Here is a 12,257-nt window from a genome sequence, read left to right as displayed (position 1 = left end):
TACCCTAACCAGAGTGAGAAAGATGCTACACTGTTGAGGAGTGTGGCCTCAATGATGTTTCTTGTCAACAGGGGCAATGAGCTGATGAGATGAAGTTTATAATTTAAGACTTACTTCCATCTTCTCACTTAAGTGGAAAACTTGAAAATAGTTTTAAAAAGTGTGTTTCTAAACCCCAGATACCCAATTTATAATTATAATAAAGTTTTTTAAATTCCATTAGTAGGAAAAAAATAATCATCAGCCTTAAAATCACAGTAATACCACAAGCCAGCACAACATCATGTAGATGTCATGTGGATTAGCATATTTGAGCTAGTCATTATCATTAATTATTGATTGATCTTTAGCTGGCTAACTCAGCAACGGTAACTTGAGTGTTATTCAGTGCTGGACACCCTGCCAGTCCATCACAGTGTGAAAACAGACTGACAGAAAGTCAAACCTAAGATCCACCTTCACCTCCTCCTCTTTAGACTGTGGCAGGAAATCAGAACAGCGGGAGGAAACCGAAGTGAACATGTAGAGAAAGAGTGAACTGTATATAAGCAGCTTTGCTATTACATAGCATGCACTGTACCTTTTAAAAAAATGCACATTTACTAATTACTAGAAAGAATTTGACCATTTTGGGGATTTTGAGATGGACATGACCATCTATATTAGGCCTACGTCACTGACAGCAGGAGCAGCAGGAGGCTTTGGGGAGACAGAAGGTTGAGAGTTTCCCACAACATTTCTCCATTCTTTATTCAGCTGAATCAGCACGGTCAGTGGCCAGTTTGGGGACAACACATGTCAGCTGTGCAATCTGTTTCTGCAAATCATAATTCAAAAGATGGTACAGCTCACTGATCAAGGTGCCATCCATGTGGAAACCAAGATGGCACTTGGCATCTGTTTAAGTAAGAACGTTAAATTCCTCAGCACCTACTTTGACCCAGTTGATTTTCATTTATTTGCACAATTACATTATTACAATAAATATATACAGTACAATACACATTTGCACTAAGGTAGACGCATTAAATTTCACATGGGCTCTACTGATATCAAGATGTTACCCTCATTTGTATCTAGTAAATCATTAATGCTTAAAGAGATTAAACTATTTTCCAAATAAAATCTGGATTGCCATTTTGGGCCGATGATTTGAATAGTGGGGGTGTGGTGCTCAATAAGCTATTATTATTATTATTTCCCCAATGGGAAAAGTGGTCTCAGACTTCTATATGTATGTGTATGTGCATTTTTCGATTTGCACATTCCCAACCAAAAAAGATGGCGCTGGTCTGTCTCTCAAATATTGAAAAAGCATTTTTACACTTGGCTGAGGTGGGAAAATTGGTCTATTGATAACACAAAATGTGACAAACGGCAATGGAAACACACTTTGCAAATAAATTATGATGTACATGAAGTACGTGACTAATTTGTCACACAAGCTTTTGCTTCACCGAAGAGACAAAAAAATGGCAGCATCAAATGTGTCACTCAAGTCCCTCACATTTTAACAGCCACAGTAGAGTATCAGAGAGCGTTTTTTTCTCTTTTTTCTCTAGCCTAATTGTACATTTGTATTCCTCATTTCAACAAAGAGAATTGTTGTTAAAAAGCAAATGAAACATGACTCCAATAAAAACAGTATGTAAAATGCTTGGTGGTGTTTTGTGTATGTTTGCATGTCATCAGCCTGAGTTATTTTGCAGACTGAAACATCACTATACAATACCAGCTGTGTTGGAAGTCACTGGGCGGGAAACCCCATCACACTTGGTCTCGCAGAGGAAATCGTCGATGGAAGGGCTAAGAAGCGGGCGGCTCTCTTGTTGCTCACTCACCAGCTGTAAGGGCAAACAGACAAGACAACTCAGTCTCTCACTCTGCATGTTTCTGTGAAACCTCCATCATAACCTCTGCAAAGCTCTCTGCTGTGTTAGTGAAGTTCACCCCTCTGCTCCTGCTTCAGTGTTACTCTCCCTATACAGACACATCCCTGTCTTAGACAAAGGTTTCAACATCTGTGGATCCTTTTCGGAGGATAACACGTGTGCTCCTTTTCAGCACATCATTTATTCACAGCATCTTGACACAGATACTCTGAAATGATTCAAATGTGTGTTGAGCCACACAGATGTTTTGCTCGGGTTAATGTTATTTATAGGAACACAGAGAAACAGACCGTATTTAAACCTTATTTTAATCCAATATTTTGGTATGTAATTGATAACCTACACTCTCTTGACCACAACCAATTATGTTCTGCCTTTTCTGAGGCATGGTAAAACCATTTACTGCTCTTTGCTAACTGATTCCTATTTACCCGTGTCACGTTTGACAACTGGCGTATGGTTGTAGTGCTGCATTAGTCTTAGCTAATGTTGCCCAAATGCACAGCTGCTCTGTTCTGACACATCTGATTTTTGGCCATTGGTTGATGGAGGTCTTCATCACACAATCCCATCACGACATTTGCATGCACACACAAAACACAGTAACAAACAAAATCAGTGTAGGGCAGGAAATTGGAGAATGTTTCTACATGCACTGTAATGACGTAGCTAATGTAAAACCAGCCTGTACATGCAACTGGTCTGCGATGAGATGTCTCCCCAAACTTCAACCATCTGAACCAGCACAGGCATATTTATTTTAGATGTATGAGTGATGACTCTGCAGCCTAAAGAGGTTTTTTTTATGTTTTATCAGAACATTAGGCAATTTTGGACTGATGATGCGCTGAGAGAGCAGGCTCTGTACTGAAAGTGAGCAGTTTTTTTGTGTGTGTGCGTTTTTTATTGCACTGTCAAGTTGTGGAAACAAATGATTTTGCATGTATTTACACTCAGTGGCCTTTTTTTTAGGTGCAGCAGAAAAAAGCAGCTCAGTGGTAAATTCTACCTTTTATAAATATAATGTTCAGTTTTGATTGACACCATCAGAGACTCTTTAATATAACTGTGTTTATCATTGAGGCTGCACAATAGTTACAGTAGTGGTGGTGTTGCACTGAACTGGATTATAGTGTGTTTTTAATGTTCTATCTTCATGTTTGTAAATGTAGTGAGCAAAACATTAGAAACACATTTTTAACATAATGCAGTCCAACAACACTGCAAACTACAACCACAACATATAGATACATATTGACATATAGTTAAATTAATGCCTGTTGTGTGAAAAGTAATGCTTTCCTAGCCTGTAGACTTGTCTTGCAGATACAAATAAAACCATCTTTCTTTACTGCAGTGTATGTAATCTGAATGAGTGCCAGTCACCTTTGAGAGAACCACTGAGAAGAGCTGGGCGGAGAGAAACCCAATGGATGTGTCCCAAAAAATAATTGCTTAACAATTATTGCTTATCTCACCTTCCAAACCATGAAAATGCTAATCACCTTGCCCGTGATGCACCAATTTGTAGGCTTGCCAGTGCAGGTGCAGAATAGGTTACATCCAATTCATTATTGGTATCCTGAAGCCTCGAAACTCCAGGTGCAGCTGGCCACAATTTGCCAACCAATGCTTTGGAGGTGAAAACCAGTGTTGTCCCTTCGAAAGGGTGAGCCACTGCTGTTGTCAGCCTGTGTAGTCTGTATATATTGCTGGCAGCGAGGAAACATGACATTTGCTATTGTTGCTCACAAGCAGAATTTTAATGAAGGTGGTAAAAGTTTAATTACCAAGCATGGAATGGACTGCACACAACCTGCCATATGCTTGACAGGAAACGTGTTGAATGGGGCTTTCATAACATATCTAAACTGTACAGTGTGTGCTCTTACAATTACATGTATGTATAGTATATCCATCCTAAATTACACTGTTGCATTATAGTAACCCATGGGTTTGGTTGTCACTGGCTTTACTTTCTCATTGTTTGAGGTTGAACAGATGCCACTGCTACACTGCAAAATTTCTTGCAATTCTCTTTTCTCTTCCAGTATGTACAAAAGTATTGAAGTGGTAACCCTCCCCTTTGCCACAAACTGAGATGTAGATTTGTAGAGGGTGACAAAACAAAGAAATTACCACAAAGCTAGTGAGGAAATATTTCTTAGGTTATAAGTTACATGGCCTATTTTGCCAGTTTATTAGGTCCACTCACCTAAAAACCTAAGAGTAATGCAGTCTAACACCACAGTCCTGTAATAAACCCTTCCCCTATGAAGGTTATAATGGTCAGTTTTTGTTGGAAATGTTTTAGAAAGTTGTTGATTCAACTGCATGATCATTTTGGAAGATATATTTTGTGTCTTTAAACTGTATTGCATTATACAGTAAGGTGTTTCTGTAATTTTGCCTACCCTTGCACTTTAAGTGATGTGGAAACACTTGTCATACTTTAGTTGGCCAAAAAGTAATAATCAGACAAAGGTAGAGTATATTATACCACATGGTGACATTACTTATGTTTGGGGTTAATTAGACACCAGCAATGACTTCCTGTGAGCTGTGTCTGAAATCACCCCCTCATTTATTTTTCACTGCTCTTTATGTAAAATATCCTAAATACTAAACTCTATAGTGAACAGTAAATTGATACTTTGGACATTTACTAATCATTATTTTTACGTCATCACTGTCAAGTGACATGGCTGCACAACAGATTGTGGGTTTGTTGGCAGAAACTAGCTTACAAGCCATAGACAGTAGTTTTTTGTTCCATTACGTAAAATTTAAACACTGAGGATTCAGACACTAAAAAATGGCAGACAGTAGATATTACACTATATAGTAAATAGGGAGTGAATCTGGACACAGTGCTTTCAACACCAATTGCAGATTGTATAGCATCTCAAAAACCATAGTATAAAATAGTTCCATAGTATGTTTTAGGTTTCTGAGATTCCCAAATAGAAGTAATGGGTTATTTTCTGAAACATGCCATCAGTTCACACTTGATGTTTATAAGTAATTAAAAAAATAAATGAAGTCATGAAGTGTCATGATGATAAAACAATGTTAAATTTGTTTTTTTTTTTTTTTAGGTGTTAATGGGGGCCCTGTTTCTCCAGGGACACAAACAGAACATTAGGGTTAATCTAAAAGAGAAAACTAATTAGAATTCATGATGAGTTGCTATGAATTCTCTTTCATGCTAAGCTCTGCTTTATGCATATTTGAACAACAGAAATGTTTCTTTACATTGCCCTTACTGATGATGGGAAGTGAAATAAAGAAATCTAGAAGATGATGACAATTTGGAACAAGGTTTAAGAGAGAAACACAAACCTAACTTTTACCGCAGACAGAGAACATTTGCAAGAAGTATATAAATTATATCTGGAGAAATGTCATTACTTTGTGCTGCTCTGCAAGAACGCTGACCCAGCACAGGTAATTAGAGTTTGTGCTGTTCGGGTGTCAGAATAAAGCTTTGGTTCATGGGAAGTCTCCCAGTGTGAAGTAACCTGATTTCATCCTCTGCTGCTGCCTGCCCATGCATTTTCCCCCAATTTTGTAGTGCAGGGACAAATCATAGGATGAGAGTACACTGGGTTAGACTTGTTTTTAAAGGTCGGATATATTGAGTGATTTACAGTGTGTGCTTGTTTGGGAAAAGTGTTACTGAGTCTGACTGCAGATTGCACCACTGTTTACTCAGTTACACATATTAGGGTTGTGAAAGAAGCGGATGCTTCATTTCATTTCTGCTTCAAAACTTCATAAAACCTGAATAATAACCACACAACGGCTGGCCTTCAAAGGCAGAACTGAATAATCTCAAATGGCTTCTGCTGCTTTAATTAGATGGTTTTTTACTCATATTAAGCTCAAACACTACCTCATTAAGATATCACCTAAAACATAGGTAGAATTAATAAAACTGACAGACCTAGCTCTGGCAGGGAGAGGAGAGAAAACAAAAACAGCAGCATTCATCCACCTTGCTATTATTATTCACCACATCAAAACAATTTTTCCCTTTTAGCCCATGTGTTTGTGTGTGTCTGGTGGTCTAGTTCACTGTGTTATGTAGAGGATAAAACTGTATATATATTTTTGGGAAAATTGGCTTCCTTTTATAGAATAAGCTTTTAGAATATTTTAACTGCCATGACTATCACGATGTAGATCGGGTTTACCCAGACATCCAAACAACTTGAATAACATTAAAAATTATTTATAACCTGTTTTGTTTGTTTGTAACTTTATTCCTGGCAGGTGTCATGGGCGATCCGATTTGTCCATCTAGTCAATTACAGCTGAAACTATAAGTCGATTAATTGATTAGAAGGATTGACAGAGAATTAACCTGCATAATCAATTCATTGTGTATGTCATTTAATTTGGTAAAGATCCTGAATTGTCTCTTTCCAGCTTCTCTTATATGGCATACTTGTTTTTTATAACTCTGTGCTGGCAGCAGCCAGGTTTGTTTGTTTTAGTTTATCTGTCCGTCCCATTCTTGTGAACGCCATATCTCAGAGACACCTTGAGGGAATTTCTTCAAATTTGGTACAAATGTTAAGTTGGACTTAAGGAAGAACTGATTAATTTTGGTGGTCAAAGGTCAAAGTTCAAGGTTATTGTGATCTCACAAGACATGGTTTTAGCCTCTAGACTGTGATATCTTGGGACCACCTTGAGGGAATTTCTTGAGATCTGCCACAAATATTCACGTGGACTCCAAGATGAATGATTAGATTTTGGTGGGCAAAGGTCAAAACTGAGGGTCAAGGAACGCCAAAGGGAATTTCATCACATCTGGCACAAACATTCACTTGGACTCAAGGATGAACTGATTCGAATTTGGTGGTCAAAGTTCAAAGGTCACTGTGACCTCAGAAAACACATTTTCGGCCATAACTCACAAATTCATACACTAATTATGGCACAATTTAACCCAAATGTCTGAAAGAATAAAATGATGAAGTGATGACATTTCATATCAAAATGGTCAAAGGTCAACTTCACTGTGTTATCATAATGTTCTGTAAAAACACCACTGGCCATTTTTCAATGCTGTCACTGTAAGCTGATAATTCTAGTTTTATCAGTGTAATATTAATATCTCTGGGATTTGGACTGCCCTTTCTTCAAACAGGTAATTTGAAGATGTCACCGCTGGCTCTGGGAAATTGTCGTCACTCTTTGATTATTTTTTACATTGACATATTTGATGTTGTATAATATAATATATTGTATAATAATTTTATATATAATTTTAATAATAATTGAAAAAAGTCTCTAAATGAAATAGTTAGGAAAATAACCATTATTGGATCCCTTTAGACAAATAATACTCAACAGTTCTTTGTGTCTCCTACATTGTAGTCTTGGAATAATTATTCTATAAATACTTACAAGGTACTATACTATTAAGATTTATTAGTGCTTTGGCACATCTCAGTAATGTATCTGCTTGTATATCATCCACTTCCATAATCCAGGGTTCCCTATAAGCAGGCATTACAAATCTGCACGTTATACTTATCTTAATAGGGTTCCTATGGCATTTTGCTTTCATTTTAATCTCTCTGTTTTTTTCTTTTTAATTCTCACTGAGGATTAGTTTCTGTATCATTAAATCAGTTTTTGTATGTGTTTTGAGCGCTGCCTTAGGCACACCATGAAATATATATTACATTAGTTTGTCATGAAAATCAAATTCAAACTGACATACAATATCATTTCACAGAGATAATATTTAAATGTCATGAAAATCTACAGCATGATACAGTATAACTAACTATTCAAATATCTCCTTTGCTGACTGATCCATTCTACATAAATGCCAGCTGAGCTGTATAAATAAAGGGTACTCAGTGGAGAATGGGGACCTGAGGACTGGACGGGGAGAATATTTTAATGTAAATGACATTCATAAATGCACATGCTCACACTGGCTGAGTGGATGATAACAAGAGAGACATCTGTCGGTGAATAACAATTTTTGTGATGCTTGCAAAATGTCTGTGGAGATAACCAACATTTACTGCATGCGTTAAACAGAGGAGGATTGTTAAATTCCCTGTACTCTGTGTGAAAATGCCCCTAACGAGAGATGATCTTGGATTTCTACATGTTTATTTTTGAAAATGACAATGAAAATGAAGATGATTTCTGGATGCAAGCTGGAGCATCCCCTGCGTCCTGAGTCCTGGTTGCTCAGAGTGACTGATTGACTGAAGGTCAGCACTGTCAAAGCAGCTGAATGCTGGACATTTATAGCCTATCCTACTATTCAAGCAATAAATTTGATTCATGAAATAGTCTTGAGGTTTTAGGTTTTTTGAGAACACTAAGAGATGTTGACAGAATACTTGCTTAAAGCCCTGAGTCATGTTCACTGTTGAAAGCTGGCAGCTTTAGCATATTCTCAGAAAATACTACATGGCATTAAACTGTGACATAAAAACATTATTGTGATAACCAGCTTGGCACTTAACTGCCTAAGTGAGGATAAAAAAAATTAGGATCTCTCTCTCTTCTCTTCTCGCACAGTCACAACAGACTGATCAATCCCATAGCATGTTGACATGTTGCTATTTATTAATACAAAACCAGTAGACAAGCTGTCCACTATGCTGAGGACTGAGGTAGGCCTGGCATGTGAATTTTATTTTGGGGTGTATTGCCAGTCCAACTCTGTTTTCCACGAGCAGCTGTCTGACTGTTCACACTAGAGGTGCATTTCTCTGCACCGGTCAACAAGCGATTCTGCTCCGCTGCTTTTTTAAATCATATGTTGAGCTGATATTTATAAGGACCTCAATAAATTATAACATAGAGCTTTTTGCGTGTCTCTGGACAAGCAAGGCATTGCTTCTGCAACAATGAAGTTAAAAGCACCATCGCCTTGTGTGATGATCTGCCAAGAAGGCCTTCTCTCCTGACTGTGCGTGTGCTGGTCTGTCTTGCTCTCTGTTTTGACACTCTGAATTGTTCTGGTCCACTTTAACTCCTGTGTATTGGTATTTTTTAGTGGATTACAGACACTTGTCTATGTTTTCAATGTTAGCATTTAGCACCAATTGTTGCTGTGCCAAAATACAGCCACACAGAGCAAGTAGTGTTGCTGTGGACTGTTTCAGGAAAAGTTGTTGTCAGTTTGTTGTCAGTCATATCCAGTGAGAACACTGAGTCTGTTGTGTGTTTTGAGCTACTTTAAAGCTCACATTTCACTGTCAGTTTTGAGCAGATATGCCTGATAGTTGAGTCAGGGCTGTGAGGATCAAGGCTGTGTCTGTACATCACTGCTGATGGGGGGGCCACTGTGCTATCTGTAGCGAACACTAAATGATTCTTGTAGATGTTCTTTATTGCACTTCCTGTGATTGCCAAAGGGGCCAATTTTAAATAATGGTCATGAAACGATGATACCTCTGCTTTTTCCTCTTCCAATCATCCAGAAAATGGAGACAGTAGATCTACTGCATTCATCAGGGGAGATGCGTCAGGCTCTTCGGTAGCAGGCAGCATGCAAACGCCAATTACAGGTTCACTCTTAACCCAAGAGAGCAGCTTTCTGAGCTATTTGCCCATTACTCTCACTACAAGGAGGTTATCATTGTCCCTTGCTGCCCTTTTTCCTCCTTTGCTCCTCTCCTCTTATACCTTTTTGCTCTTCTCCTATGCAAAGCATTTTGTTTACAAGTGCTTTAAGGAGTATTCTACAAAATTATGTAATGGAAAACTTCAGCTAATTGTGCCGCTTGGGCATGACTCCAAGAGATCTCTCAGATGTTACTGTCAAGGGAACTGTGTACCAGTTAAACTTGTCAGAGCCTTGAGGGCGGGGAGGTTGAGGTGAGGACAGGAGGAGGTGGAGAGGATGGAAAACACTACATGAAGGGAAAAATGGCTTCAAAATACAGCAGAGAATGTACAGCAGTTGTTAGATGAAACCTGGAGGGTATGTGAGGGATGGTTACAAAATAATTATGGCCAAGGTCTTACAGCATGTGAAGTTCACATGTAAAGTATAATGTGATCTGGAATTATATCACTTTTTTTTTTTTTGTGGTAAATTTTGTTCTCCTGATTATTATTCATCTTTGTGAAGCTTCTCTGTAATCCATCAGGTTGTTTACTCATTACAGTTGTGTTGAAGCTGGTATAGTGGGTGGAAATGACCTGTTCCATGCACTCCCACAGTCCTACATACTGGAGTTCAGTTAGCTGGGTATTTTATGAGTCATCATAGTGACTTTACATTTGTCCTTAGGCTGCAAAGTTGGAAATGAAATTGTGGAAAAGTAGAGTTTTACTGTTTTAAAATATATGACTGGTATTATTCTATATGATCTTATATTAAACAATCCCCAAAACCAACAAAACTGTAGCCCATCTCTCAGTACTTTCCAATTTCCCTGCCCTGTGCCCGTGGCACTCAGCCCAAGCCCATTTATTCCTACTGAAGATGTAAATCTTTAAAACAGGTCGTAAATATTTACTTTCACTTTTAAAAAAGGCACCTTAATTTCCAACAACAGCTGGGCACTGTAGTTTTTATTAAGCACTACTCAAACAGGGGTTGATGCATTTGTAGGAGACTCTTTTCAGCTGTGGACTGATACACATTTAGTACTTTTGTAAGTAATTATGGCACCAGAATGATGCCATATTGACTCATAATAAACTACAGTGCCCATGTTTATTGTAATGAAGGAATATTTCATCCAGTGCAATGGTGTGGCTCATTCAAGTGTTCTCAGTAGTGTCGGATAGTAGTGTAGAGCAATATCAGGCTTGGGCTATACAGGTAAAACTGTAAATAGAGTCAGTTCAGTGTTGGTTTTGGTCTCATGGGATTTGTTGACATTAAGAAAAAGATAGAATATCACCAGCCTTATCCTTTAAGCAGCAAATTAGTTTCACATGCAGTAATGCAATATCCTTAATTTCCCAGTAAAGAGTGGCTTAGTTTTGTACAGTTTCCTGTTTCACAGTTTGCAGCTCCTTTACTCTTTGGAATTTAGGATATCTGTGGTTGCAAGTTCAGGGCCATATTTACAAACTGTTTTATCTTACCAGTAGGAGTCCTCCTCGATGGCACTAAGGAATGGGGAGAACTATTAAATAATAATTGTGGGTTTTCACCTTGTTGCTATAGATAGATAAGTAGATGTTTATGACGTCTTATTTCATGCTTCTTCCATTTTTGCCTTCCTTTGGATGTTTGGATGTTTCCCTTATCATCTCAGAAGGCTGGGCTGAGACCCCCCTGACTCTGTGAAGCCCATTGAGAAATTGTATGTGATATTGCACTTTACAAATAGACTTGACTTGACTTGACATGTGGCGTGAGGAGCCTTAGCCTGTCACTTAGCCTCTGTTACTTACTAAGTGACATCTAACTGGGACATGGTGCCCCCGGACTGCAGCTTTGGCCACTGGAGAGTATTCCAATCATGAGTTGTGTCTGGCCACATGGAAACTACGTCATGTTTGGTTTGACACTGCAAATTTGTGTTTAGTTTCCTGAAAAGGGTTTTAACCAAATTAACATGCAAAATAGTCAAGGGAGTCTTCAAAATCTACCGATTAAAATGGAATTCTTTACATAAGACAGAAAAACAGCAACCTAATCTGTTTTTTTTCCTGATGCTTGCTTTACTTAGTTCAGGCATTAAATATTTACCAACCGCACTTACTAAAACAATGCTGACTTACAACAGCTGCTTCTTCTGTGTGTGCTTTCATATGAGAAAGTTGGTGTGGTGCATACAACAAGCAGGTCTGAACAGTAGTCTTTTTCTTGCTTTTTGGTGGCATGCTCAGTTTGTTGCCGTGTTGTTCTGCACTGCACATCAGAGCAGCTACTTGACAGCGATGTTGCAGGTACCTACTGTAAATGTGAGGTTTTCAGGTTGAAGTATTACCGTAATTGCGCAGCCTCGTCAGCTAATAAAACCCTTTGGAAACCTATTTAAATAATGTCAAGTACGTATTGTCTTCAGTCCTAAAACAAGACTGAAGGCTGAAATCTTTTCTACTATAATATATAGTACATAATTTACAGGAAAAAACACTGCATTTAAAAATAACACCACATGGTTAATGCCGGACGGTGTGACCCAAAATCCATATGAAGATAAATGAACAGATTCACTCTGATTAATATCACAATGATTATTTTTTTTACATTAGTTCATATGTTTCCTTTATCGTGTTGGCTCATGTCTGGTATGTTTGTCCTGTTTAAGTACAGCATGACTGGGCTGTTGGCTTGTTCGTTGGTTCTGGTTACATATAATTGGTTGTTGTAGCGATTGTCATTTTATAGACATTAGTGAAAATTGCAATGTG

General features: G+C 38.1%; 1 protein-coding gene across 2 annotated transcripts in view; it reads right to left on the bottom strand.

Moving 5' to 3' along the window:
* pex5la (peroxisomal biogenesis factor 5-like a) overlaps nucleotides 1-12,257 on the bottom strand; it is a 92,502-nt gene that overhangs the window by 36,909 nt on the left and 43,336 nt on the right. For both annotated transcript variants that reach the window (XM_071487917.1, XM_071487918.1), the window contains exon 3: nucleotides 1,733-1,844. In XM_071487917.1, the coding sequence (XP_071344018.1) occupies nucleotides 1,733-1,844 (112 nt within the window). The remainder of the gene's footprint in view (nucleotides 1-1,732; nucleotides 1,845-12,257) is intronic.

This window comes from Trachinotus anak, unplaced genomic scaffold (assembly GCF_046630095.1).
Source record: "Trachinotus anak isolate AG129_WGS33_773 ecotype Australia unplaced genomic scaffold, CSIRO_AGI_Tana_v1 ptg000010l, whole genome shotgun sequence".
In the NCBI taxonomy this organism is placed as follows: Eukaryota; Metazoa; Chordata; class Actinopteri; order Carangiformes; family Carangidae; genus Trachinotus; species Trachinotus anak.
This window is presented reverse-complemented; position numbering and strand designations above follow the sequence as displayed.